The sequence below is a fragment of the Zootoca vivipara genome, chromosome 14, assembly GCF_963506605.1.
Source record: "Zootoca vivipara chromosome 14, rZooViv1.1, whole genome shotgun sequence".
Classification (NCBI taxonomy): Eukaryota; Metazoa; Chordata; class Lepidosauria; order Squamata; family Lacertidae; genus Zootoca; species Zootoca vivipara.
Window position 1 is genome coordinate 21,098,286 of NC_083289.1, and position 27,687 is coordinate 21,125,972.

General features: G+C 43.0%; 1 protein-coding gene across 2 annotated transcripts in view; it reads left to right on the forward strand.

Annotated features, from left to right (window-relative positions):
• Window positions 1-27,687, forward strand: part of ADAMTS17 (ADAM metallopeptidase with thrombospondin type 1 motif 17) — a 164,433-nt gene that overhangs the window by 81,937 nt on the left and 54,809 nt on the right. For both annotated transcript variants that reach the window (XM_035130683.2, XM_035130684.2), the window contains exons 9-15: window positions 5,782-5,922; window positions 7,112-7,262; window positions 14,248-14,349; window positions 16,447-16,592; window positions 21,808-21,974; window positions 23,104-23,231; window positions 26,452-26,572. In XM_035130683.2, coding sequence (XP_034986574.1) covers window positions 5,782-5,922; window positions 7,112-7,262; window positions 14,248-14,349; window positions 16,447-16,592; window positions 21,808-21,974; window positions 23,104-23,231; window positions 26,452-26,572 — 956 coding nt within the window. The remainder of the gene's footprint in view (window positions 1-5,781; window positions 5,923-7,111; window positions 7,263-14,247; window positions 14,350-16,446; window positions 16,593-21,807; window positions 21,975-23,103; window positions 23,232-26,451; window positions 26,573-27,687) is intronic.

Genomic DNA, 27,687 nt, shown 5'->3' on the forward strand with positions numbered 1-27,687 from the left:
CACAATGGCTTTGTTTGCCAGAAGTAATAAATCTTACATTTCTTTATTCTTTCAACCAGCAGTCTTACCAGACTATATATTTCTGCACTCTGATACCAAACTCCAACATGATGGCATCACTTAGAACATGGGTAGACAAACTAAGGCCCAGGGGTCGGATCCAGCCCAATCACCTTCTAAATCCGGCCTGTGGACGGTCCAGGAATCAGCATGTTTTTACATGAGTAGAATGTGTCCTTTTATTTAAAATGCATCTCTGGGTTATTTGTGGGGCATAGGAACTGGTTCCTTTTTTCAAAATATAGTCCGCCCCCCCCCCCCCCCGAGGTCTGAGGGACAGTGGACCGGCTCCCTGCTGAAAAAGTTTGCTAACCCCTGACTTAGAAGACATGCAAGATCCCATCCATTTAAAACTTAATATCCTCAAAATGTGTCTGTTGTTCAAGATATGTCATTTTCCCTTGCCTTACACTATAATTCAACTTAATATCAATACGTTCCGACAAATGTTTTCCGAAACAAAGGTATCTCTTTTCAAGTGGCTTATTCATTCTCTTATGTTATTATACAATAACTTGATTTCATTAGCTCTGGGGTTTATAGGCAAACAGGCAACCCACCGCTGCTTGCCAATTCCACTTTTGGATTCATCTTATATGTCTTGTTGTGGAGTTGCTTTGATACCAAGTCATTACCTACAATTTCTTCTGCCACCTCCCTCCCTGTGGAGAAGGCAGAGAAGATTGCACAATGCACTTCTAAAATAGTTTATGGAGCAGCCAAGCCAAATGGCTCTAGGATTTTGAATTATCTTTCCCAGCTGCTCCGATACGAGTAATAATGGAGAGCTGGGAACTATGAGGGGCTGTCAACTGGAATGCAGCCTTTCTCACGTCAAAAGGAAGTAGAAATACTATTGATGGGCAGGCAAAAGTGGTTGGGACATGGACACAGCTGAAATTTCATACCCTTTTGGTGTTAGACTTCTTGAGCTGGAGGATTTTGTTGCTAGCAAATGGACTCGCACATAACGTTTGTTGGATTACAACAGAGCTTGGAAGTTGGCACCTGCCAAGGAAGCACTCTCCTGATGAATAAAATATCCATTTTGCATGCTTGTAGGCAATGGAGAGAGATTAATTCATTAGAGTGGGGCTGAGTTTCTTTACTCTTACCATGTGTCAAAACACCTGTCTGTAGGCATCATGTTATGTTTGGCAGCAGAGGCGACCCAATACATTTTCTTCTTGAGGTAAAGGGCAAGATGGCCTCCATCTTGCCATTCCACACACAGAAGCCTATTGAACTGGTCGCTGAGTCTCACTTCAATACAGCTAATATAATTTTCCGTAAAATTATGTTGTTGTTACGCTGTTCCATTTCAGTGCAGAGGAAACGAAATACAAATGGGGGGACATAATGACTTATGTAACGTTTACAGACTGAAAGCAAGGAGAACAGCGAATAGCGATTGTATTCACTGGATTGATTTTCATTCTGGACATGGGGCGAATAAGCAAAGATTAGCAACTTCTGTTTTTGTCAGAATTCTCCGATATCCCTAGTAGGAAGCTCTGCTTTCCTGACCAGGCAAGGATATAAAACCAGGCCGGTAGTAATGAAAATTAGGCCTAGGCAATCCAGAGGCCTTATATGTCTGTCAATCACAGGGGACACTGTTGCATGTCCCATTTTACTGAGGATGCTAAGCAGGCACAATCCTGAATAGGAGCCTCCTCCTGTGAGGTTCCAAGGGTTGTATCCAGTGCTACTTTTATTCAGAATTGACTCATTAAAATTAATGGACCTACATTAGTTATGTCCATTCATTTAAGCAAGTCTACTCTGAGTAGAATTAGCACCAGAGACAACCCCCAGTTCAAACTCCAGCTTCTCTCAACCAGGGCCCTTCCTTCGTTGCTTCTTTTCTCACGCATGGGTGCCTGAAGATTTGCCGGGCTAGGCATTTCAGAGCCGAAACACTTTTAACATATTGAATCGGTTTAGCAACTGGCCTTCTTCCAGTGTTGCAGCTTTAGTATGAAACACCAATAAAAATTCCTAACATTCAAGTCCACTGAGGACTGAAGAGTGAGTTAAAAAAACAACAACCGGGGGGGGGGGGGTCTCTGCATTGGAAAGGCGACTTCCAACTTGCATCATACTTGGCTCTTGCATTAACAGGAGGATGCGTCGTAGGTGGAGCTGCAGCTCTTTTGTCCTTCAGGAAGCTTCAGCAATGCTTCACGTTTTTCTTGGCACGTTGGCCCAAAAAGTAGATGTTTCAACACAGCTCGCCATAAAACTTTTATTGGGGTGGGGAAATGGCCTTGTGGCATTGGATGGAAATCTGCAATGACCCTAAGGGGGAAAATACAGCTTTAATGGGACAAAGAAGAAGGGCTTATGTAACTGTTTGTGAGTTTTCATTGGGAAGAACGTTCTTCTGCATCGTAATCACTGGGAAGGCTCCCATCAATTTTTAACAGGAGTGCTGGTCAAAGCCTCAGGGCAGTAGCTAGACTTGTGTGCGCGCTGCACTAACCAGTTCCAAATTCTGCACAAAGAAAGGCTAAGTTATTTGACTGGGTTAATTGACATAAGTTAAGCAAATGCTGTGCGTGTTGTTTATTTGCATAGTGTGTTCATGTAGTTGCACATGGGGGGGTGTAGTTCTCCATAGAGAGGATGAGGCAGGTAGAGCACTAAAGCCCAGCTTCTTGACCACAAGAGTCCTATTCAGACATTATCATTTGCATGTACAGCAACAAGAGCAGGGTTCAGGTCCATTCCGACTAGCATGACCCAGTGGCATTCGTGCATACAGCATGAATGTCTGCAAGGGGAGATTTTTGTGTACAGCAGTGCATGCAAAGGCTTCCACACAACATGGAACTGCAATTGTGCAGAGTTCCAAGTTGCATGGAAGCCTTCAAACATACAGATTTGTGTGCAAAGGCCCTCCACCTGGAGGCATACATACAAACATAAATCATTTTATTTGTACGGTATGCACCTTTCCATAGTTAAAACCATGCTCATGGTGGCTTACAACATGAAATTGTTTTTACATAATTACAAACATAACAAATGTAGTCATAAACAATAAATAAAACATCAAAATGTACACAACCAAATTAATTAATTTCCACATATATCATGCTATGGCCTTTTAAATGTGTTTGTGCGGGGGGGGGTTATAGGTTTGTTTTTTGTTTTCTTGTGTATTTTATGTTTTCATTTTGTTATGTTATGAACCGCCCTGTAACCTTTGGATGACAGTGGTATACAAATCATCATCATCATCTAAAAAACAAAAACAAACAAAATATCAGTAACGGCAACAACCCCCCCTCTCCCACTGGAATCATTCAGAGCCGCACCCTCCCAGGCCAGATAGGAAAAGGCCTGTAAGGTGGTGAGCAAGTCTTCCTGGACTCACAGCCAAGATGGACTTTGGCCATTCTCACAGGTGCTGGGAGCAGGGTAGTTGGCACATGTGATAATGGGCATGGATACTCAGCAGGGTCTCTTCCCTGCTCCCATGTTGCACTCCACAGAAGGTATCAGTCCTGGATGAACTTACAGGTCCAGCTTGGTCTCCGTTTTGTACATTCACCAGAGTATGGCATGTACATTTTCCAGCTTTGCTGCACTGCTGTAAGAGCTAGGAAAATGGCCCCGTCCCCCAGAAAAGCCATGCATGAATTAGTTAAAACTATATAATGAAGTTGTGCCTGTGTTTGATCTCTGAGGTAGCTTCTTTGCACAGACAAGTTGTACTTCCATGCATGAGCCAGCCTGTATGTGATATAAGACACACTTTCTTTTAATTTCAAGTGTGAATGGGTGTTGAATGTAAAAAATTGCTTTAACTAAGAATGTTAATCTGATTTGATCCAACAGTCTCAACCTTGACATCTGCCCATTGTTTCTAGCTTTTCTAGCAGCTGCATATGGCTGACTTCTGACCATTTTTGCTACTCCTGCTTAGATTAACTATGAAGAGGCTTGTGCAAGAAGAGGAATGTGTGACAAGAGAAAGCAGGGATTCATTACAATATTCCCGTTTAATAGACCCTTAAAAATAAAAAAATCCACTATATTCTGTTTTAGGAAATTCCCTATGGGAATATCTAAGACTTGTTTTTCCAAAGGGGGAGAAGGATGAGTGTGTTTCATACCAAAAGCTTCAGACCTGTGATCTCTGGAAATATTTTCAAATTCTGGGATTATTTCAATGAGGAGTGAATGGGAAATTTGCTCTGTTATTTATTCATATTTGTTCATTAGTTTATTTTAAAGCAGCATGTGCTAGCTACTAGCATTGATTAACAGTCATTTTTAATTACATGCATAGCCGTGAGAATATATATGCTGACTGAATGGAGGCATCCCAACTCAAACCACAAAGGCAATTACTGACAACCCACCCGCCCCCTTCGCTTTAGCCTTTTAGGCATGAACAGATGTGAGGAAAAGACGGAGACCTTTTGTAAAGTGGCTCAGAGGAGCCGCTTTCCCAGAATTCCCTTTAGAAATAATGCAGCTCATTGGAGGCAAGGATTACATGGCCTCAACTGCAAGAGTGCTGCATTGTTAGGTGAGGTTTGTGGGCCCTTTGCTGCATTGAAAAGAACAGTTTTTCCTAAACACACAACATCTATCAAGTCACAGACCATCAGCCATTAAGAAGCAGTTTTGTTTTACATGCCTTTCACTGTAACATGGTTATTGGCTGTTATCAGATTACTCCAGACCTGTCAAGTCAGATGCAGGCCACTAACCTAACAATTGCATTAATGTCATTCCATAACTGGGCATAATTGTGGCCACAAAAACCCAGGAGCAGTGGGAAGACCATTGGACTTAGACCAGAGAGACTTGGGTTCAAATCACTGCTCAACTATGAGGTCATTTGGATGGTCTTAGGCCAGTCATTATCTCTCAGCCTGATCCTATTCACAGCTCATTTGTTGTGAGGTTACAAGGGGACAATCCCATTTACACTGTGTTGAACTCCTTGGAAGAAAGGATAGGTTGTTTCCCTGCCTGGTTTTCTTGTTGCTGTACAAGTTTTCATTTTCCATCTAGATAAATGTGCTCAGTATGATCTCACTTTCAAGTTTTTGAAGGAGGTTTTACAGCTAATTATTGTATTTAAATCTGGTGCTCCTTTAAGTACAGAGCCTTGCATTGTGTCCAGGTCTTTACACAAAGGCACCATTTGAGGCCATTGGCTTCTGTGTTCACTCCTCCATTGTACCTTGTGATTGCCAGGTATTAGCCTTGTACCCTGTGTACAGTTACTTACCTGGCTGAAACTGAAAGATTTCTTTCCATTAACCTAGCAATGACAGACAGAAATCCTCAGTTCTGCATCCTGGATCACTGATCCGAGTGACATTACTGTGCATAGGGAGCCCTGAAACAGCTAGATTCTAATCTCTGATAATGTAGAGCTGAAGGTGCATATCCTGGCAGAACTGGGACCAGAGTCAAGGTGGAATGTTGTGGCAGTTCCACAAGAATGGGAAATCTGCGAAGACGGTGCTGCCAATTGAGTGGTACCAGCATGCAAGCCAGTCTATGGGACTCTAGTGTGGTTACAGCTTGGATTATCTGGCTGAAAAACTCTTTTCCAGTACTACGAATCTGCTATCTCTTAGAAATAAACAATATATTGTTACTTTTTGAAACTGAAATTGAGAAGCTGCAACTGCAAATGGAAGTGTCCCATTCACAGTATTGGTTTACTTATTTACTTTTCTTCTCCGACAGCATGGGGATGAGCCATGATGATGACCACTTGTCCTGTGCTGGAAGATCTCACATCATGTCCGGAGAATGGGTGAAGGGGAGGAATCCCAGTGACCTATCCTGGTCTTCCTGCAGTCGTGATGACCTTGAAAAGTTTCTCAAGTAAGAATGCTGTTGTCAGCAAGCCCTTTGAATCACAAGACACCCGTCTCTTGTCTTCTCTGCAGAAATGATGAACAATTTTCAATGGTGGGTGCCAGAAGGTGGAAGCTGTCTCCTTTGAATCCTGGGTTTTGCAGACATTACTGGCAGAAGATCAGAAATGTTATGATACCCATATTTCAGCACCTTGACAGCTTCTTGACAAGAATCCCAGTTTTGCTGTCCTTTTCAAATCAAACCTTGCCAGTGTTTTGTGACAACTGAAATATGTCGGTTTGAATGAAGAATCCAGTTCTATGCTTTTGCAACGTTGCCATGAAATTAATAGAGAAACGTAACATTCATGAGTTGTTATTCTTCTTTGGGCCAAACCTGGCATAAGGGATACCATGGGTCTTAGTTCTCCCATCCCTCTCCATAACATCTAGTAGAAAACTTAGATCATGGCATCACAAAATTATGCATTTTCCCAGCTTTCACTACTGGCAGCCAAGGGACTGGAGTAGAGGTAGGAAGATATAGAATGCTATGATGTCATGAGAGAAGTTTTCTTCTAGATATTATGGAGAGGGAGAGCAGAGCTAGACACGTGATTGTCATTATTGGTGGTAGTCACATTTTTACCATTGTGCCTAGTTTGTTACTTAGAATTTCTGCCAATTTGTTCCCAATGCTGAATTTGGGGAAGGTCTGAACTGGGATCAAAGTTTACCCGAAACCCTTCATAAGATTATAACCATTTCCCCCCTTTTAGCAGCTCCATTATAATCCCTTTCTGAGACCATAATCCATCAGAACATTAATTTCATGGTTAACTCTCTGGATTTTAGCCAACGCATTTTGTCATGGGAATCTGATATTTGATATTTTTGTTTTTATTGTGATATTGATGCTGTTAATTCTGTTCTGTAGATTTTCAATACTGTATAAGCCTCCTTTAGCACTCATTATGGACCAGAATGGTTTTGTATACCTTTTTTTTTTTTTACAAATCAAATACATAGCACAGTTTCATAGCAAGCTGTCACTTAAAAAGGAGGTAATAAGTGTACATAGTAGTACACTGTTGGGAGGCATGTTTTGAAGAGGTTGCTAAATTGGAAGTCCGTTATATTGTGAAAATGCAGTCATTTGATGAAATAGAGCAATGCTCTCACAATGCCCTTCAAAATATGTCTTATATCTGCAGGTCAAAAGTTAGCACCTGTTTACTGGTAACAGACCCACGGAGCCGATATGTTGTGCGACTTCCTTACAAACTTCCAGGAATGCACTACAGTGCAGATGAGCAATGCCAGATCCTCTTTGGAACCAATGCAACTTTCTGCAAAAATATGGAGGTAAGATAACCCATTTGGGACATAAACAATCTGGGGACCGAACCATAAGGCCCCAAGCAGGGTTAAAAAAAAGTATGCCCACAGTTTTATTTATAAGGGCAAATTGTTTTGAGATGGAAGTAATAAAGAAATTTATTTTGTACATAGCATGTAATTCTGCGCCTGAGAACATGAACTCAACTGCAAAGTCAATGGCAGCTCTGTTATGGAGTTTCATCACTCCCAAGGAGGCCAGTTTGGGTGGCAAAATTTATTCTGGCCCCTGGACAGCTGTGTGGTTTACAGAGTGGCCCTTGAGAATACAGACTTTGGCCATTTCTCCTCTAGAGGTCGCACTTAGAATAGAGAGAGTAGTTCGTAATTCTTCTCTTTATTTAGGGAGGTAATTGTTTCAGTAAATGCCCCCCCTTCCCCTTAGTAAAAAATCCAGGAACTTGAAATGTGATATAAAACAGAAAATAAGAACCATTTATATTTTTTAATGTTACATAAATGAGACGTGCCAAATTAATAAAACTTTTCACTGTGTGCTGTAGCAGAGGGAATGAACTTCAAGCCTTAACTGTTCCATTTTATTTATTCTGGATCGGGAAGGCAGCTAATGCAACATGAAAACAATGAGCACAAAAAATATTTTAAAAACCTTCTTAAGTAGTGTTTTTCGGGGAATGTGGACCACCAAGCTCGCTGTTATTGAGAGACGTTCTGAATGTGTATATCTTTAAAGACCATCCCAGGAAGTGTCTGTTAAAAGAAAGGACATTCTCAATTATTTTCCCTTTGAGAAGCTGGTTGGCTTTCCTTGGCTTGAGGCCTTTATATATACATATGTATTTTGCTGCTTGGCCTACTGCAGTAGTTTTCAACCTTCAGGAAATCCTTTCTGTGCTGCCTTCTCTTGAGGAACCCCTGCACGTCAGCTGTGGAACCCTTGAGAGTTGCACAGGATTCTCTATAGGGGAGGACATTATAGTATGCCCAGTAAGTTAACTTGAGGCATTGGCCAACAGTGGCGTAGCGTGGTGTGTGTGTGTGTGTGTGAATGTGTACAGAAATTAGTTACTGTACAAAGGTAAAACCCACATCTATGGTTATGCACACTTTCCCCTCCATCTCTCCCCACCAATGGCAGGTGCCCCTGAACTGTGGCACAGAATGGAATATGGCCCTCAGGCTGAAAAAAGTTCCCCACCCCTGAACTGAAGCCAAGGGCAAAATAATATGTTGGGAGAGGTGGCATACAGCGAAATGCAAAATGGTGGTTAAGGTGGGGAGTCACTATTTTTACCTGCTGTATCCTGAGCCATGCTGTGGCCTAATATGTACAAGTATAAATCTGTATCTGATGTACTAAAGATCAAGAATGAGAGAGGGCTCTGAGAGGTAAATTATGTTGAAATCCGACTTCTTTCAAAGTAGATGTGTTAAGGGCTAGGGCTCTGTCATCCAAAATATCTACAAGAAATAAGTAGAGTAGAGGAAGAAGGCTAAAATGAGAAGTTGGTCTAAGTTGCAGAAAAGATTGGCAAACTGTTCTTTTAGCCAATATTTATCCAATAAGACAATATATGAAAAACAGAATATAAATATAAACATTTGTTACAAAAAGGAAACAAGCTTTCAATAAATCAGCCCTACTGAATTTGCTGAAATTTCGTGTGAAATCTGGTGTTAAGATAACATTCAGTAAAACAACAACAACAACAACAACAACGATGCATAGTTCTCTGCTTGTCCCTTATCTAGAAAGTACGGGTCCCAGACCTTGACCTTGGAGAGTCAGAGTAAAGAACAGTGTGACTCTGAGATTTCCACATGCACAACTAGTTCACTAACATAGGGATGAGCCAAATTTCATTGGAAATGAATGTTTTGACATTTTTTTTAACTGTTAGAGAATTTCAGTCCCCCCTGGAGATTATTCAGTAGAATGGCGTCCCCAATTCACCCTCTGCGAATTTGAGGCACAATTGTCCAACCAGTTTCAATATTGTGTAATATTATTTTACTATTGTTCAAGGAAATGAGGGTTATGGCCCCTACACTTTCTAATCCTCTCTTAATCCATGGCTTCCTCTCCAAGAATCCTGGGAACTGGAGTTTGTTAAGGGAGCAGAGAGTTGTTACGAGGCCCTTTACAAACTCCAGTTCCAAGGATTATCTGGGAAGAAGCCATGTCTTTTAAAGTGGAACAAAAGTGCTTTTTATGTATGTGTGGATGTGGTCTTAATGTTGAACGGAACTTTATTGTTAGTTCATGTTATAGGGTAAAAGAGGAAACCAATACTACTGAATGGAATAAAGTCATCCTGTGTGGGATTTACAAAAACCAAACTTTTAAAAATGGGTATCATTGGCGGTAGGGTGGGGGAAACATAAGCTGGATTTCTGTCTTCTGTCACACTAAGGGCAATTGCTTGAAAGGAAAATTGCAGCTCATAGAACTTACATTTTCCCCAAATTATTTGCCTCTGTACTATATCCAGTATAAATCAGGTGACTGGAGCAGAATGTTTTATATCTCTCTTTTTAAAGAATTTGCTACATTTCACTTGCTCTCATGTTCATATTTCAGTATAATGGCAAAAAGATGAACCCCTTGATCCCAGCACCAGCTGTTTCCCCCAAGATTTATAGCCTTGTTAAATAGCTAGATGCAGTGCACTTTGACCTTGTCATACTTCAGAAGTTTAACTTAAGGGGGGCATGATCATTGTGATTTGAATACTGTAAATGCTCTCTAAATGGAATACAGAAAATTCTGCTTTTCAAACTGGATCTCTAGCAAACCCTGAGATTCCTAGATACTTTATCAGGAACTCCTCAATGAGGAAACCAGCAGTACTATCCTTTTAAAGCTGTATTTAGATTGTGCTTTAAATTGTTGTGGTTAGGGATTTAATTCAAGCTGTCAGCTTTCTTGGTTTTTTTTTGTGTGTGTTTTTGTTATTGATTGAGCCCATTCCACTTCATGGCACTTCCTTTTTCATCATTTTCAAGCTCTCTTGTTGCGAACTGCCCTGAGATCTGTGGATGAAGGATGGTATACAAATATATACAATGCAGGATTGTATACACACACACACAAAAATTTAAAATTCGTGTGTGTGTGTGTTTCAAAAAAAAAGAAATCTGCCTATGTGACCAATAATGAAGTGGTGGAGAACTGAGTTATGATCCCTTTTTATTTTAAATTTAAATTTCATATTGGAGTGCTTTGTGCCCTCCTGCACTTCTGAGATCCCTGCTTTCTGACCCTGAAGGCCTCTGCCTTCTCCTTCCTTCTGCTGCTGATGCTTCTCTCATCTTCCCTGGACCTATCATGTGCCCTAGCCTTCTTGTACGGTCTGAGCAGTTCAGTTACTGACACTTCTGCCTTCTCTCTCTTCTGTAACATTAAGGCAGCTCAATCAGTCATTTCCCACCAATATTACACATCACTTGGTATCATAGCTGCCAAGTTTTGGATTTGAAAATAAGTGACTAGTGGGGTGCCACAGGGTTCTGTCTTGGGCCCAATCTGATTCAACATCTTTATCAATGACTTGGATGATGGGCTTGAGGACATCCTGAGCAAGTTTGCAGATGACATCAAATTGGGAGGGGTGGCTAATACCCCAGAGGACAGGATCACACTTCAAAATGACCTTAACAGATTAGACAACTGGGCCAAAGCAAACAAGATGAATTTTAACAAGGAGAAATGTAAAGTACTACACTTGGGCAAAAAAAATGAAAGGCACAAATACAGGATGGGAGACACCTGGCTTGAGAGTAGTACATGTGAAAGTAGGAGTCTTGGTAGACCACAAACTTGACATGAGTCAGCAGTGTGATGCAGCAGCTAAAAAAGCCAATGCAATTATGGGCTGCATCAATAGGAGTATAGCATCTAGATCAAGGGAAGTAATAGTACCACTGTATTCTGCTCTGGTCAGACCTCACCTGGAGTACTGTGTCCAGTTCTCGGCACCACAGTTCAAAAAGGATATTGACAAGCTGGAACGTGTCCAGAAGAGGGCAACCAAAATGGTCAAAGGCCTGGAAACGATGCCTTATGAGGAACGGCTTAGGGAGCTGGGTATGTTTAGCCTGGAGAAGAGAAGGTTAAGGGGTGATATGATAGCCATGTTCAAATATATAAAAGGATGTCATATATAAGAGGGTGAAAGGTTGTTTTCTGCTGCTCCAGAGAAGCGGACACGGAGCAATGGATTCAAACTACAAGAAAGAAGATTCCACCTAAACATTAAGAAGAACTTCCTGACATTAAGAGCTGTTCGGCAGTGGAATTTGCTACCAAGGAGTGTGGTGGAGTCTCCTTCCTTGGAGGTCTTTAAACAGAGGCTTGACAGGCATATGTCAAGAATGCTTTGATGGTGTCTCCTGCTCGGCAGGGGGTTGGACTGGATGGCCCTTGTGGTCTCTTCCAACTCTACGATTCTATGATTCTATTATTCATATCATAGGCAGGGCAGAGTCAGCTGGAGGGGAGGGGCTGCGAGACAGTGAAGGAGCTGAAGGGAAAGGAACAGCTTAGCCAAGGCTGCTGCTTGCGACTCCAGCCGCTGCCTTCAGGGCCGTCTTAAGTATATCTGGTGCCATGGTGCAAAGATCCTTCCAGTGCGCCCCCCCCCCCGTTTCCCAAAGTTGTAAATCTGCTAGAAAAATGCTCATTTTTGTGTCTTTTTAAAAAAATTGCCTAGCAAATTTGTTGGTCATAAAACATTGGGTACAATCAGAGGGAGCCACTACTCCCAGGCTGTGAAAAGTAGTGGAACTTGGCTATCAGACATTTTGAAAATGTGATAATTTACAGTACATTCTTGCAGCCCAATGCCAGGTTCCAGGCATTGCAGTGGGTTGGACTAGATGACCCTTGGGTCCCTTCCAACTTTACAATTCTTAATAAAATGTCCTTACAACATAATGCAATTTAGTCCCATATGATTATGCAATTATAAACAAATGAGTCCCCCCACCCTGAGAATAATGCATTCAGGTAAACTGGTTTGTGCAGATCTTTTGGGGTAAGATACTTTGGTCATAATAAAAGGCTACATGCAACTAAATCCTACTTAGGGCAGATCCTTTGAAATTAATGTTTGGATTTTTAATTCATTTCAGTGAGTCTACTCTGAGCAGGACTAGCATCCTAGGCAACTGTGTGTGTGTGTGTGTGTGTGAGAGAGAGAGAGAGAGAGAGAGAGAGAGAGAGAGAGAGAGAGAGATGTAAACTTACATAGGAGGAGGGCAAATGGGACAAAGCAAATCAGGAACACACAGGGGATCACTTTTTTAAAACCTTGTGGGTTCCAGGGGTTGGATCCTGAGTTCTCTTTTGTTTTTTTAGGCAGATTGTTTCGGTTGTTTTATTGCAACCCATGAACTTATAAGGCAGCCTCTTGTGGCATACTGTTTTGCAGGAAGATTAATTTGTCAGTATGCAGCAGCTTTAGAGAGAATGCCTTCAGCGAATGTTGGGGCTGGTTTTTTGTTTAAGAGAGAGGAGCTATGCTTGGTATTCCACAATACAGATCTTAACTAATTCAAAGGAAGCGTAATTGTAGTTTTGCATTGCCACACCATCCCCTGTCGAAGTTAATTCAAAGCTGCTTGTGTTTCAGTTTCTCAAGCCCTTTGCTTATTTATAGCCATCACTTTAAAAATTTGGATATTCTTAAATTCCCACATTGTATTTTACAATTCTATTTAAAGTTTGTTCTCCCTCCTTTTCCTTTCCCCCCATTAAGCCAGAGTGCCTTTTGACAATCAGCCAAACTGAAACCCATGCAAACATTTTTAAGACATTCCAGTAAGTGTAAAATGGGTTGTAATACATTTTAATAATAATAATAATATGAAAAATATTTTCTAGTAAGAGGAAAGTCTTGCAATATACAGAAGCAGTGAAACCAAACACTTAAGCTTCATATAAAACAGCAAAGTGAAAACAGTCACACTTTTTAAATACCCCAACTTACGAAAACCATAAAACACAAGGACAGCAATTAGACATGTTATTAACTTCACATGAGATTTTTGTGTGTGTCTCTGAGCAATAACAAAAGTAGAACTTCTTTGCTGGTTCATTGCCATAGTGTCGCATATTGAATGTAAATGGACTGTGAAAAAAGAGTCTATGAATTGAAACTGGAGACACTATATGTACTTTTCCTTGTTTATTGTTTGTTTTGTATCACAAAAAATCTTTAAGAAAAATTAAATTAAAAACACACATACATACACAAGACCCCCAGTTCTGTTGATGCTTTAGAGGTCATCCCAAATTGTCCTGGTGAGGTTCTCTGAGGATCTTTTTAAGGCACATTTGGAATTCAACAAATTGTGTGATGTGGTTCTCCAGCCAAACAATGCATACGGTATATTAGAGGGAAATGTGCATAGACATACACACATTATTGAAAATAGCATACGTACCAACATGTGTATATTAATCAAAGCTGCATACAAAAAGGGAAGGTAAAAAGTTAAAGGTAAAGGACCCGTGAATGGTTAAATCCAGTCAAAGGCGACTATGGGGTTGTGGCACTCATCTTGCAATAAAGGCAAAGAGGGGGGGAAACTGGTGCAGATTATGAGCAGAGAAGAGAGGTGTTGCAGAGATCGGGAAGTCTCAAGCTCCCATATTGATCTAAAATAAGCAGCTAGATTGTTTACCAAAAGCATCTACTTTATTTCTTTGGGGAATGAGGAAGAGAAAGAGAAGAGGGGGATATGGTAGAAATAAAAAGTACAGTATCACATTTCCCCCAGTCAAGTGTGTGTGTGTGTGGATGCAGATTTCCAGCCCAGGTGGTTAGTGCTGAAAACATAACAGTGTTGTTCTTTGAAAATATCACTTTGCTTAAAAATGAAGCCAATCAGATACTTCTGGATTCACATGAGAGACATTCTCCCTCACAAACAATAGCTGATATCTCCGGAAAAAAAGGACAAAATGCCTTTGCTTTTATGTTGGCAGCATTTGATGTGTGCTGGTCTCTGGTGCCTTGTGGAAGGAGATGCATCTTGCAAAACCAAATTGGACCCTCCTCTGGATGGCACAGAATGCGGAGCAGACAAGGTAACCCCCCTAAGGGAGAATTCAGGCCTGGTCTTTTTATTTATTTGCTGTGTCTCTATGCTGCCTGATAGCAAATTTTTCTAGCCAGTCGACAGTATCAGTTTTCTAAGAGTTGCCCTCCCACTTGCTTTTCAAGACCGTTTTCTACTCAGATAATGTTTTTGCATGTTTTCCTAAGGAATCGTTGTGTGGGGTGTGCATTAATTACATTATGGCAAAGAGTTAGTGAGCCTCAATACAGTAGACCAGAAACTTACGTGGGGGTTACGTTCTGGGGGGGTTGTGCGCAAAGGCAAAATTATGCAGTCAGGAAGACACATACACCCTGAAATTGACAACCCTTTCCCTACCTGTTTAATGCTGGTGCACTGAGCAGGTAAGATCTTGGGAGCCTCACAAAGCCTTCCAGAGTCCTCGTGCTACTCTCCTAGAGGCTGGGAAGCGCAAGGCAGAGGGCTTAGAAATTTCCACAGCAGGAAAGCCTAGCACAGAAATATATTTTTAAGTCGTTTGCCTTGCTTCCCAGGCTCTGGGAAGGTTGTACAAGTGCTCTGGATGCTGTTGTGAAATCTCACAAAGCCCCTTCTGATGGCTTTTTTCAGGTCTCCCATCATTCATTCATTCATTCGCAAAGTGTGCAAGGCTATGATCGTGTAAGTTAACTGCAGGTAGTTTGGGGCCTACTGTACTCTTACTATTGGCAGTATCAGTATCTGATACTGGTTTCTTATTATTTTAGAGAAGAATGCTCTAAGCAGCAGACTACAGGCTTCCAGATAAGTCCCCCCCCCCCCCCGAAACATAGCTGCCAAGTCTCCCGTTTTCCCTGGGAAATCCCCGTTTTTCCAGCTGTTCCTAGCTGAAAAAATGATTTTTTTTGTTTTTCCCCAGTTAATTCTGATGCGGTGGCCATTTTGGGACTGGGCGGAGCATGCTCAGAAGCGACTTTTGATGCTGCTCTGCCCGGTTCCAAAATTGCTGCAGTGCGAGTTCTGGTGCGACGGCCATTTTGGAACTGGGCAAAGCAGCATCAAAAGTCACTTCTGAGCATGCTCCGCCCAGTTCCAAAATGGCGGCAGCGCTACTTCCGGTCTGCTATTTCCGGCCCGGTCCCTTATTTCTCTGACAGCAACTTGGCAGGTATGCCCCAAAAAATCTTCCTCAGAGTTCTCTTACTTCTCCAATAAGCAGAGCATGCTTGAGTCTCGGAACAGATAAATCAACCAGGCTGTCTGTCTCTTTGTTAGAGCCTGCCCCAGCCAGCCCACATGGTGCTCCAAACAATTTTCCTTGCTTACACCATCCAAACTGAAATCCTACATCCCATAAACCCCTTTGTCTCTGCTCACTAACACCCAGCTGGAGTGTTGGTCCCATCCATCTTCCTCTGGCATATTTCTCAGGATGATTGCTTTATTACTGTATTAGGCTGCCTATCAGTATGGGTTTTTTTTTTACTATGTTTTTTACTATGTTGTTATCATTGATGTTCTGTGATGTCTTTTTAACATTGTACACCCCCCTGGGATCTTTTGATAAAGGGCGGGAAAATATAAATTGAATAAATAATAATACTATCACCTCAAAAGTGTTTCAAGGCTCTGATTGCAGTTTTTACAACTGCTTTTACATCAGCCATTAAGGGTCCTTTAAGTTGCGCCCAGGCAAGGACAAAAGATAGTCAAAACGACACCGGGGGTTCAGTTTCAGAGAAAGAGTTTTAATCTCTATATAGAGAGACTCCTGATGACAAGAGTAAAGAAACATTTATCTCCAATATTTATTTACCTAATTCCAAGAGGATATTGCGACCGCAAGGGTCCAGAACTATGGGCACACACTCCAACCATGAAGTTCATTGAGTGACTTTGTGCCGGTCACCATCTCTCAGGGTTGATATGGAGATAAAAAGATGAGAAGCACCTTGAGTTGCCTGTGGTAATGGCTGGTATATACCTGTAATTTCTCTTTATTTCAGCTTAACAAGTGCTTCCGCTTGTGCTTAACTGCATCCTTGTAGCCATTCCCTTATTTGTTTCAAAGCACCTGTGGCGTTCAAGCCACTGGCCACGCTATTTAACCCCTGTTCCATTCCAGTGGTGCCGAACTGGGGAGTGTGTCAGCAAAACTCCCATCCCCGAACATGTAGATGGAGACTGGAGCATGTGGAGCCAGTGGAGCATGTGCAGCAGGACGTGTGGGACCGGTGCCAGATTCAGACAACGCAAATGTGACAATCCACCGTAAGTTGCCTCATTCCAAGGAGACATTAAAGCCTGAAGGAATCTTACATAACCTAGGACGCTGCCTTATGCTGAGTCAGACTGTTGGTCCATCTAGCTTAGTATAGTCTACCCTGACTGGCAGCAGCTCTCCAGGGTATCAGCTAGGGTTATCTTCTAGTAGTACCTGGAGATGCCTGGAATTGGACCTAAGGTCTTCTGCGTGCAAAACAGATGCTCTGGCTGAACCAAACCAGGGTTGGACCGTGCCTTGACACGACACAAGACCTTCTGGTCCTGTATGCCTCCTTGAGTTTCACAGAAAAGCTGTGGTATACAAATGTATTAAATAAAGTAGGCTGTGGAAGAGGCCAAAAGATACAGCCGTTACTTCAGCAGACTCCTTTGTAGCTTGGTCTGCTTTCCTTGCCATTTCCTCATTTCTTTTGTGCATAAGCTAACTCTCCAGTACACATCACTCAAAGCTGCAGCATTGCTCAAGGCCCAATACTATGAAAAATCACAGAAATTACCATGCTGTGTGCCAATCTCATCTATAGTTGCCTAGATAGTACACGCTATGTGGATATCTGGGGTCAACAAAATCTGCTTGAGCGGACTAGAAATGTAATGTGTGCATCAACTTCAGTAAAACCAAATCTCTCCGGTGCCTCTTACTTTAATGCACCAGATTTTTGCGCTGATTTTTCACATTCTTTTGCTCATGTAAGTTCTTGGCTCGTAAATGGCACACGATCCTGTTTCACTCTCTCTCTCTCTATAGATTCACTTTATATTCCTGTCTGCATTCTTTGTTCTTCGGCAGCTGGTTTATTTGCTGTCCAAAACTATTGGTTGAGGATTTAAAAAATACTTCGTTTGGGGAATTCAGTAATGGTGGTGGTGTTCTCTGCCAGGGATGGAGGAGAAAATTGATTTTGTCCATCTTCCAAAACAATATGCAAATCAAAACCCAGCCATCCCACTTTCCTGAATTTCCCCCGAAAATTCTTACTTTTTAAAATGAATTTTGCACTGCTGTTCTCCAGCCATGCAAAGAGTACAAAAATGCATATACTGGGTAAATGTGCATGCCTAAGGGAAAATAACATACAAAAAATGTGTTATATTAAGAAAAAGTGCTTTGCAAAAATGTGTATATTAGGAGAAATTTACACTCAAATGTTGATGAATTTTGAGGAGGGTTCTTTTTTAAATTACTTGCATAAAGGGACCGGTGTGTGTGTGTAAAATGACACGTGTCTCCTCTGATCCCGGAATTAAGATGGATGTCTGTGGCAGGGAAACCTATGCGTCTAGGCCTCTCTGAGTCCCGGAGCCCTCCATTATCAGGGTTCCGGGAGCCAGAGAAAATGAACATAAGAAGAGCCCTAGTGGATCATACCAAAGGCCCAACTAGTCCAGCATCCTGTTCTCACAGTGACCATCCAGATGCCTATAGCAAGCCCACCAGAATGACCTGAGCACAACAGCACTCCCCCCCCTTTTGTTTCCCAGTAAAGGGAATGTGCAGAAGCTGGGACAGGGCTGGGGGAAACCCTGAGTCATCTGCCAGGGGCAGAGGTGAGACTTCACAGCCCTTTCCTCCCCACATCGCTCCTTCACGTGAATAACGTCTGAGTGATTTGGTGGCAAAGGTGGGATAGGAATCCTGGGTTTGCTAGCTCACAGTTCAGCATCTTGGCTACCATGCTACTACTACTCTCAAGAGTTTTGCCCTCCTTCCTTCCTTTGCCATTGATGCATTTTCATTTCTAACAGGTATTTGACTCCTTTTCAAAAAAAAAGAGCATAGGCACACATTAAGTTGGCTTGCAACAGGTCCGGCTATTCATCCATCTAGCTCAGTATTACCTGTTCTAACTAACCATAGCAGGCAACCTCTGGCCCATGGGCTGGATGCAACCCACGGAGGCCGTTTATCCGGCCCATGAGCTGCCCGGTCACCGAGCCGCCCGCTCGGCAAGTTCCCGCACCACACCACGCTAAACCGTCGGCACGCGGCGCGGGGACTCGCTGAGTGGTGCCGAAAATGGCACCTGCACATGCAGATGCCAGAAACAGCGTCTGGGCATGCCCATACACCAGAAATCGCTTCTGCGCATGTCCAGGCATGCACAGAAGCGATTTCTGGTGCCGCGCTGCCCATGCCCAGAAGCTGGAAATCGCTTCTGCGCATGTCCGAGCATGCACAGAAGCGATTTCCGGCACTCTGGAAATGGGCAGCGCAGCACTGGAAATTGCTTCTGCGCAAGTGCGGAGCGTGTCCGGCCCACGGACCAGCGTCAGTGGTGATGATCCAGCCCATGGCCGGGAAACGTTGCCGACGCCTGCTCTAGGGCCTCAGGCAGGGGAGGGTGTTCGTGTCACTTGCAAGCTGATCCTACCTGGTCTCCATGCTGGGCAGTGTCACGGTCCGGTCGGCAGGCGTCAGGACCAGAGGCAAGATGGTGGTGAAGAAGCAGGGTCGAAGGCAGAGGCGAAGGTCCACGGGGCACGAAGCAGGGCGAAGGCAAAGCGAGGGTCCAGGAACAAGAAGCAAGGCGAAGGTCCACGGGGCAAGAGCAAGGCGAAGGCAAAGCAAGGGTCCAAGGAGCAAGGAGCAAGACGAAGGATCCAGGAACAAGAAGCAAGGCGAAGGTCCACGGGGCAGGAGCAAGGCGAAAGCGAAGCAATGGTCCAAGGAGCAAGGAGCAAGGCGAAGGATCCAGGAACGAGAAGCAAGGCAAAGGTCCACGGGGCAGGAGCAAGGCGAAGGCGAGGCAGGGGTCCAAGAACCACGGCAGCAATAAGGCAAGGGTCCAAGGAACAGGAGGCCAGATGCAACCAGGCAGGGATAGCGTTGCTGTGGCAAAGAGCTGAAGGGAAATGCTGGGCTTTTATCCCTCCCAGCTCCTGCCACCAGGTGCAGTGAGATCTCAAGTGGCCTCACCTGGGTGATTACTCCTTGCTTCTCCAGCACAAGCTGAGGACTTCACCTGTGTGGCCACACCTTGCTTCTCCAGCACAAGTTGAGGCATGCCCCAGTCCTGCAAAGCACTACAGGCCCCAGAGCCTGACTCCTGCCCATACTCCTGACAGGCAGGGGAAAGCCCCCCCCCTCCGAAATCGCAGGGAGTTGCTGCTAATCAGAGTAAATTCTGGACTAGATGGAGCCATGGTCTGACTCAATGCCATAAGGTGACTTCCTGTGTTCTTATTCTTTTAACTAGAGATGCCAGAAACGGAGCCTGGGGCTGGGACCTTCTGCGTTCATAGCAGATGCTCTGTCACTGAGCTGTGGCCCTTCCCTAACTTCATTGATTAAACACGTGTGTGTTTGTGGTGTGTGTGTGTTTGGTAGTGGCACGGTTCTTCACAAAAGACACTCCTGGCATGGTGACGCAGATGAGTTCCAGCTGCAGATTGGAATCTTTTATGGAAATTCTGCCTGGCCAAGGAGGATTTAGGAATTGGATGTTTTAGGCCTTATTTAGATAACGAGGATTAGATCCCGGGAGCTTTAGCATGAGCTTCTCCCACGTGTAGCATCTGAGACAGGAAAGCATTCGGGTTTGGATTTTATTCAGCGGATTCTATTAACAAGGTAACTTGTGTATACAGAGATCATGTTCCCCACCCATACTGTGCAACCATTTTGCATGCTAGAACTCAGCAGCTGTGTTAAATGTAAAGAGCTTTAGAAATCAATGGGGGTGGTAAGAGGATGTTATAAATGACAGTCCAGTGTGGTGAGTTTTGAGTTAAGGAGGGCCAGTAGCTGAGTGCTGGATCATATGCTCTGCATGCAGAAGGTCCCAGGGTCAATTCCTAGCATCTGGTTGAAGAACCTTTTGGCTGGAAAGGACCATTGCCTCAGATATTGGACCGCTGCTACCCATTGAAGTAGATCTGTGGTTCACAAGCTCCTCCACCTCCAGACCACTTGAAAAATTCTAAGGAACTTAATGGATTACAGTACATAATAAACGTTTTTGTTCTGTAAACCGAAGCACATGCATAACTCTTAATAACCGTAGTCTTTCTTTCAAATGCAAGGGATTTGCTTGTTTTCATGAGCAAAGTCATGTGAAGTCAACTTCACATAAAGTTGTTTATGTGAAAAAAGCTTTACTCTTGGGACAGGTTCAGCATTTATCCCACTTCTGTATTTAGACTTGAAGGTGATAAGAAATGAAGATCCCAAGTCTTTCACCGACAGCATACTATGAAAATGATGTGCACTGTTTGTTAGCTTGTTTGATAAGCCAGCCCTGTTCAAAACAGCCTGTTTCCATCATCAGGAAAAAAGTAAATAAATAATGGCCAGGGCCAAGTACAGATATTCTCAATTGTTCTCCATCCTTACACCTGATTGAAGCTTGTAGTCCACAGGCCAATGCTTGAAAGCCACTGCAGTAGAGAGTAGTGGGCTCGATGGGCTCTTGTTCTGTCTCCCCATCTGGCAGCCCCATCAGGGTTACAGTGCCGTAGTCAGCAAAAAAAGTACCTTTTAGAGAGGAATGAGGACTAGTGGTTTTGTTGGTTAACCTTCACCTCCCAGTTAACTGGCCAGAAAATTCTGCTGACACAAATGCTGCTTATTTCATGGTAATGTTTTTTAAAAAATTGATTTTAGTGGTTGGGATTAAGAGTGGTTAGAGTCCTGTTGGATTCTAACAAGGGTGCATATGGCCCAGTATTCTGTTTACAACAGAAGGTCTTGCAGATACTACTGGGAAGCCAGAAGCGGGGATTAAAGGTGATGCAGGTCTCCTGTTGTTTGCTCCCCAAAGCTGATTTTAAGAGGTATACTTCCTCTGGGAATGGATGTTCCATTTCCCTATCATGATTAATATTTGGTAGACCTCACATGGGAAGTTGTCTTTCACAAGCCTTACTTTTTTCTCCCTTTGAGAGCTCATCTAGTCTTAGCACAACTCAAATTGCTAAAATTCTGCTCAGACAGACATGTGTGCTTCCAAGGTCTACAGTACATTCTCCCTTTGCTAGGTTAAACACACACACACACACACACACACACACACACACACACACACACGTATTACTTCAAATATGACAAAACAGCCCTCCTGCATGTGGGGCCCCTCTGGTTTGTTCTGCTGGGTGGGACCCTGTAGTTCCATCTCAGAGTCCTACGCTGACAACAGTATTGCATTTATGACCCGTTAGCTGTCTCCTGCTAATGGCTACCCATGCTTTTCTTCACTAACAGCCCTGGACCCGGAGGCAAAAACTGCCGTGGCACGAGTGTCGAACACACAGTTTGTGAAAACTTGCCCTGCCCCAAAGGGGTGCCCACATTCCGAGACCAGCAGTGCCAGACTCATGAGAGGTACACCAACAAGAAGAAAAGCCTTTGGACTGCTGTCATCATGGATGGTACATTTCTGTACGCTTGTACATTATTTCCCCCTGCCTCCCACCCTTCAGTACAGTTTTTTATTTTTATGGTTTTGTTTATGTATTATTTTAAACTTATTAACATGGAGTCACTGAGTGATATACACATATGTGTGGCAATTCATTTAGAATATGTACTGTGCTGGCTTTTCAATGACCAAATAGGCCAGTACATACTGTTGTTTTGGTGGTGATAGTTTAGATAATATAACTTGCTGATTTATATTTATTTTATTGTCTGCCTATAAGATTTCTTGCCCACCTTTCATCATAAAGTTTCAGGGCAGTTACATCTAGTTACATAAACAGATGCAACTGTTATAATTAAAAAACAAATTAAACCTGCTGTTGCACTGCATTTTGTTCTACGATGTTCCGTGAGATTGTTGGGGGCCAAGCATTCGGAATTGCATTGCCTGTGGGTTTGGTATCCACGTTTATCTAAATTAATACAAGTAAATTTACATCTTTTACCGTACGAAATAGTGGTTTGTATCCAAAGTAGCACTATTTGCTGGCATAAGGATTTCTGCTTGTACAGTGGAACATCTTTCCACTCCCCCCCGCCCACTTTGGCCCCCTAGATCTGAAGAGAAGTGAAGGAAGCATACCTGCCAAGTTGCTGTCGGAGAAATAAGGGACCGGGCGGAAGTAGCGCTGCCGCCATTTTGGAACTGGGCGGAGCATGCTCAGAAGTGACTTTTGATGCTGCTTTGCCCAGTTCCAAAATGGCCGCCGCGCCAAAAGTTGCACTGCAGCCATTTTGGAACTGGGCAGAGCAGCATCAAAAGTCGCCTCTGAGCATGCTCCGCCCAGTTCCAAAATGGCCGCCGCGCCAGAATAAACCGGGGAAAAACAAAAAAATCCGTTTTTTCAGCTACGAACAGCTGGAAAAATGGGGATTTCTCGAGGACTACGGGAGACTTGGCAGCTATGGAAGGAAGTCCCATTGCACAAGGATAAATTCTTGCACTGACAGTTCGCATTAATTGAATACCATCTTATCTGTTGTATATCATATACATGTCCTAATAATTTTCAAGTGCTTTGTGTACATGAGATGGTTAAGTCAATTTTCTTGCATGGTGTTTTTGTGTGTGTGTTTCAGATAAGCCCTGTGAACTTTATTGCTCCCTGTTTGGAAAGGATTCCCCTGTGTTGGTGTCTGACAGGGTAGTCGATGGTACACCATGCGGGCCTTACGAGACTGACCTCTGCGTTCATGGCAAGTGCCAGGTGGAGTAACTTTTTTTGTTATTCTCTCTAAGCAATAATATTTGCCTTGTGCATGACTTAACTATGGAAGATGATAATAATGAGGATGATATGTTAAGCTTCAGCAAAGGCATGTCTGTTGGGAAAGGCTAGCAGGCAGCATAAAATGTGTTCAGGGAATTACTGGAACTGTGACTGTGCTTAGCTGTGATTACATCCTCTTGCAAGGACCATAGGGCCTCGGTTTTCGGGCCGAGAACTGTTTATTTGAAAATACCCCCCACATGAAAATTATGTCCCTGGGTCCTATCTCCCTGCTGCAGTGAGAATTATTGAAAGCTAGAAGAAATGTGAATTCCCAGAGATGGCGCAGTCTTTTTAAATGCAGGATATGAAGATGTTTTCATATTGAACCAAAGTTTACCTGAGCATGTATATGCAAAGCTAGGTTTCTATGCTAAGCATTGTTTATTTCATTTCATTTCATTTATCTCACAAGATTTATATACCACTTACAACCTCAACATGTTTTTCAACAAGAATAAAACAATTAAATTCTTGGTAATAAAACAACAACAACCAGTGAAAACCAACTATTTAGAACATAAAAAAGTGTGGGTGTTGCCACCCTAAAAGTCTGTTTTGTTTTGTTTTTTACAAATGCATTGAAGTATTATGTTGCACCTGTAACAGTGCCGGTTCTATAGATTGAAGCAGCCAAGTGGGCGTGTATGGGGTAAGGCAGGCACCCCCAAACTTCGGCCCTCCAGATGTTTTGGGCTACAATTCCCATCTTCCCTGACCACTGGTCCTGTTAGCTAGGGATCATGGGAGTTGGAGGGCCGCATCTGGAGGGCCGCAATTTGGGGGTGCCTGGGGTAAGGCAATCTCCCAAGTAAGCCAGGTCCAAAGGCAACGTTTCTCAAACTTGGGTCTCCAGCTGTTGTTGTACAACAACTCCCATCATCCCTGACCACTGGTTCCTGCTAGCTAGGGATGATGGAAGTTGTAGTCCAGCAACCGCTGAGAACCCAAATTTAAGAAGCACTTTATTAAAGGCTTTATATACTAATAGCAACACCTTGAATTTGGACCGGTAGCACTTTGGCAACCAGTGCAGGTCTCTGAGCAGAGGTGTTATATGCTGATAGGGTTTCACTTCTGTCAGCAATTGTACTGTAGCATTCTGCACAAACTATAGCTTCCAGATCAAGCACAAGGGAAACCCCAAATGGAGCGCATTGCAGTAACCCAATATTGCATGATGATGTGCACTTGGTATATTAGACTTGAACAGCTGGAGGAGGTTAAGTGATGTTCTTCAAGGGTATTTGCCCAATAGCTCAAGCGTCTTCTGGAGGACTTCTAGTGCATCCTCTGGTTTCTTTGGATTCTTGTGGCTGCCAACTTGGCCAACTCCTAGGTATACCCCAACCTTCTCAAACACCGTTTCCTAACATCTAATTTATTGACACAATTTGGGGTGTTGTTTTTAATCTGTAAAGCCCTCAGTGACCTGGATGTAGGCTATTTGGAGAGCTATCTGACCTCATCGTAAAACTACCCTAAGTATTTACCCCAAGTAAATAAAACACAATTGCCTGCATTTCTTGAACACAGGCGTGTGTGTGCATGTGCGCACGCACACACACACTTTCTTTTAATAGGCATGAGCATTTTCTTCTTGATTCAACTGTTTCCACCACTGATCATTATTCTCTACTTTATACAATAATTCTCTCTTTGTAACATCCCAGCTGCTTGCTGAATTCAATAATAGCATCTTTAAATACTCTAAAGTTCTATGTGAGTGTTGGAAAATATCCAAAAACAAGAATGATTTGAGAATTGTGTTAGAATAGCTATGTTTATTAAGAGCACCTCGAGCTTCCCCTCACCCCAAGTTTTGGAAACTTGCCCCTTGTACAGTATTCTTTTTTCTTTTCTTTTTTACTTGCAAAATGTAAGCCCTTTCCCAATGGAGTTTAAAAGTTTCTGAAAAGAAGGGATTTAACAACATCTAAATTTCTGTAACGGCCATCACAGATGTTTTGCAAAAGGCAGTCACCCAATATTGTAAGGCAGTACTCCCAAGACAACAGCTAAATGGCCCTGACGTACGTGGGAGCCAAAAGACACGTAGGATGAAGTCCAAATCCCCGACCAGCAGTGGCAGGGTTTAATGGAGTATAGTAGCCACTGCCGCATCCACAGCCCTGCGACCCGTGCCAGGTAGGGGAGGGCGTGGGGGGGGGAAATGTAGTTCCATTACACCTGCACTGGAGTCTAATGATGGAGGAGAAATTTGATGCAGTTTGCATTTAAAGGCAAAGCTGCCTAATTTATACTTCCCAAAACAAGCAGAACACAGTCATTTTTTGAAATTCTACAAAATATGCAATGCAGTTCTCCATGTGTACATACCGTAAATGCATATGCAGTCATACCTCATCTTACGGCTGCTTCGGGTTACGTGTTTTTGGGTTGTGGACCACAGGAAACCCGGAAGTACCGGTGAGGGTTACTTCCAGGTTTCGCCGCTTGCACATGCGCAGAAGCGCCAAATCGCGCCTGCGTAGGCGTGGCACTTCAGGATGCAAACACTGCGGGTTGCGGGCGTGCCTCCATCACGGATTACGTCCACTGTACTAGGGTAAATTGTGTGTGTAAATGCATATCATAGTGAAAATAACATACAAACATTCATATGAGAGGGGATTTTTTTTTCTTACCGTGAATTTCAGTTTACAGATTGGGGGAATGACATTCCTGATAGTTATGACTCCCCTTTCTGGAGACAGGCAGGGTCTTCAGATTCTAGTGTCCTCTTCAGGGGGAGGAGTCTCTCCAGATTGAGTGGCAGGTGCTTAAGCAGAACCCACAGGAACTTATCACAAGGAAGGAAAACACATACACACCGTAAGACATTAGGCAAAAACACAAAACTAACTCTCCAAAAGTCCTCTCTATACCCAACTGCAATCAATCACAACCTCCACCTAGGGTTGACAAATGCTGAAGTGGATCAGGCCAGAGGAGGGCAGGATGTTGGCAAGATTCTCATTGGTTTTTTTTTAATAGATCCATTTTGCAGTTTCCCTTTCTAACAGCAACTTTGGCCCTACCCAACAACACCTCTTCTAACGTCCAGTTTTCTCTTTGCAATCCTGTGCTTAATCAAAACAGACCCCTTTGCAAATATTTTCCATCAAAATAATGAAGAACCTCTTGTTATCATTAGAAAATTGGCTGTGATGGGATCATCGGATCAGCTGCCAAAGAAGATCGTTGCGGCATCTGCAATGGAGATGGCAAAACCTGCAAAGTGGTGAAAGGAGACTTCAACCATACTAAAGGGATGGGTGAGTAAGATACTGGGCAGTCTCGATAGCTTGGCATGGGAGAAGTGAAATGCAAAAAAAGTCTGTGCTTGCAGCAGTTAAGGCATGTGCTTCATTTTGAGTGCAAAGGTAAGAAATTCAACTTGTTAACAGCAATGTGATACTCAGCTTGATACAGGGATTGACTGAAGTCACTCAATTTTGATTCAGACTTTGTGGTTTCAAGACACTCTGCCCCAAAGATCTTTATTTCCCAAGGCCTTGCACTTTCAGATTTCAGAAGGATAGCTTTGAATCTACTGGTCCTTATTGTTCCCTGTGTGCTACCGGTACCATCTTGTTTTACAATGAACAGATGCATAGTCCAAAGCTCATGCAGATCAAGAGTGAAGACAAGTAGCAGACAAGGCATGCTGTGAACTACCATGTAGAATAAATGTGTGTGCCTGCCTTACCACTGTCCTATAAACTTATGGTGTTCTGATTTTCAGCCCTTGGGTGGCCATGTGTCCTACTTTACAGATGACAGTCCTCCATCTTCTAAAGGATTTCCAGAGGATAGTCCTTCACTTCAATATGCCTTCTGTTTGGTTCAAGATAAAGAACCATAAGAAAGGAAAGCAGAGGCCTTGAAATTGCCCAGCAACAGCTGGCAGGCCAGGCATAAAACTCACTTGGTCAGTCTTTTCCACTATGGTGAGACGTATTGTATTTCTATGTTGATTATAATAACTATGGCTAAAACAGCATGTACATGTTTTATGCAACTCTATGTGCTCTTTTTTGGCAATACTCTACCCCCATTTTCATTGACTCAATCATTTAAATAGGTTGGTGCACAAGGAACAATCTTGGCTAGGGGTTTCAAAGAATTCCTAGAAATTGTTATGGGTTGTTGATTTATTATGTTAATATTTTGGCTTTATTATTGCTGTTGTTAGGAACAGTGTATGTGAAACATGTTATTGAATACTGAATGATATTTTCTGTTTTATTAACTGTTTTGGATCCCCTTTGGGAGGGGGGAATAAAGTAAGGGTACAGTTCTTTAAAATAATAAAACAATTTACAAAAATGTCTGAGATCCATTCTCTTGTGCAGTTCCCATTCATTTCAACAAAGCTCCTCTGGGGTTA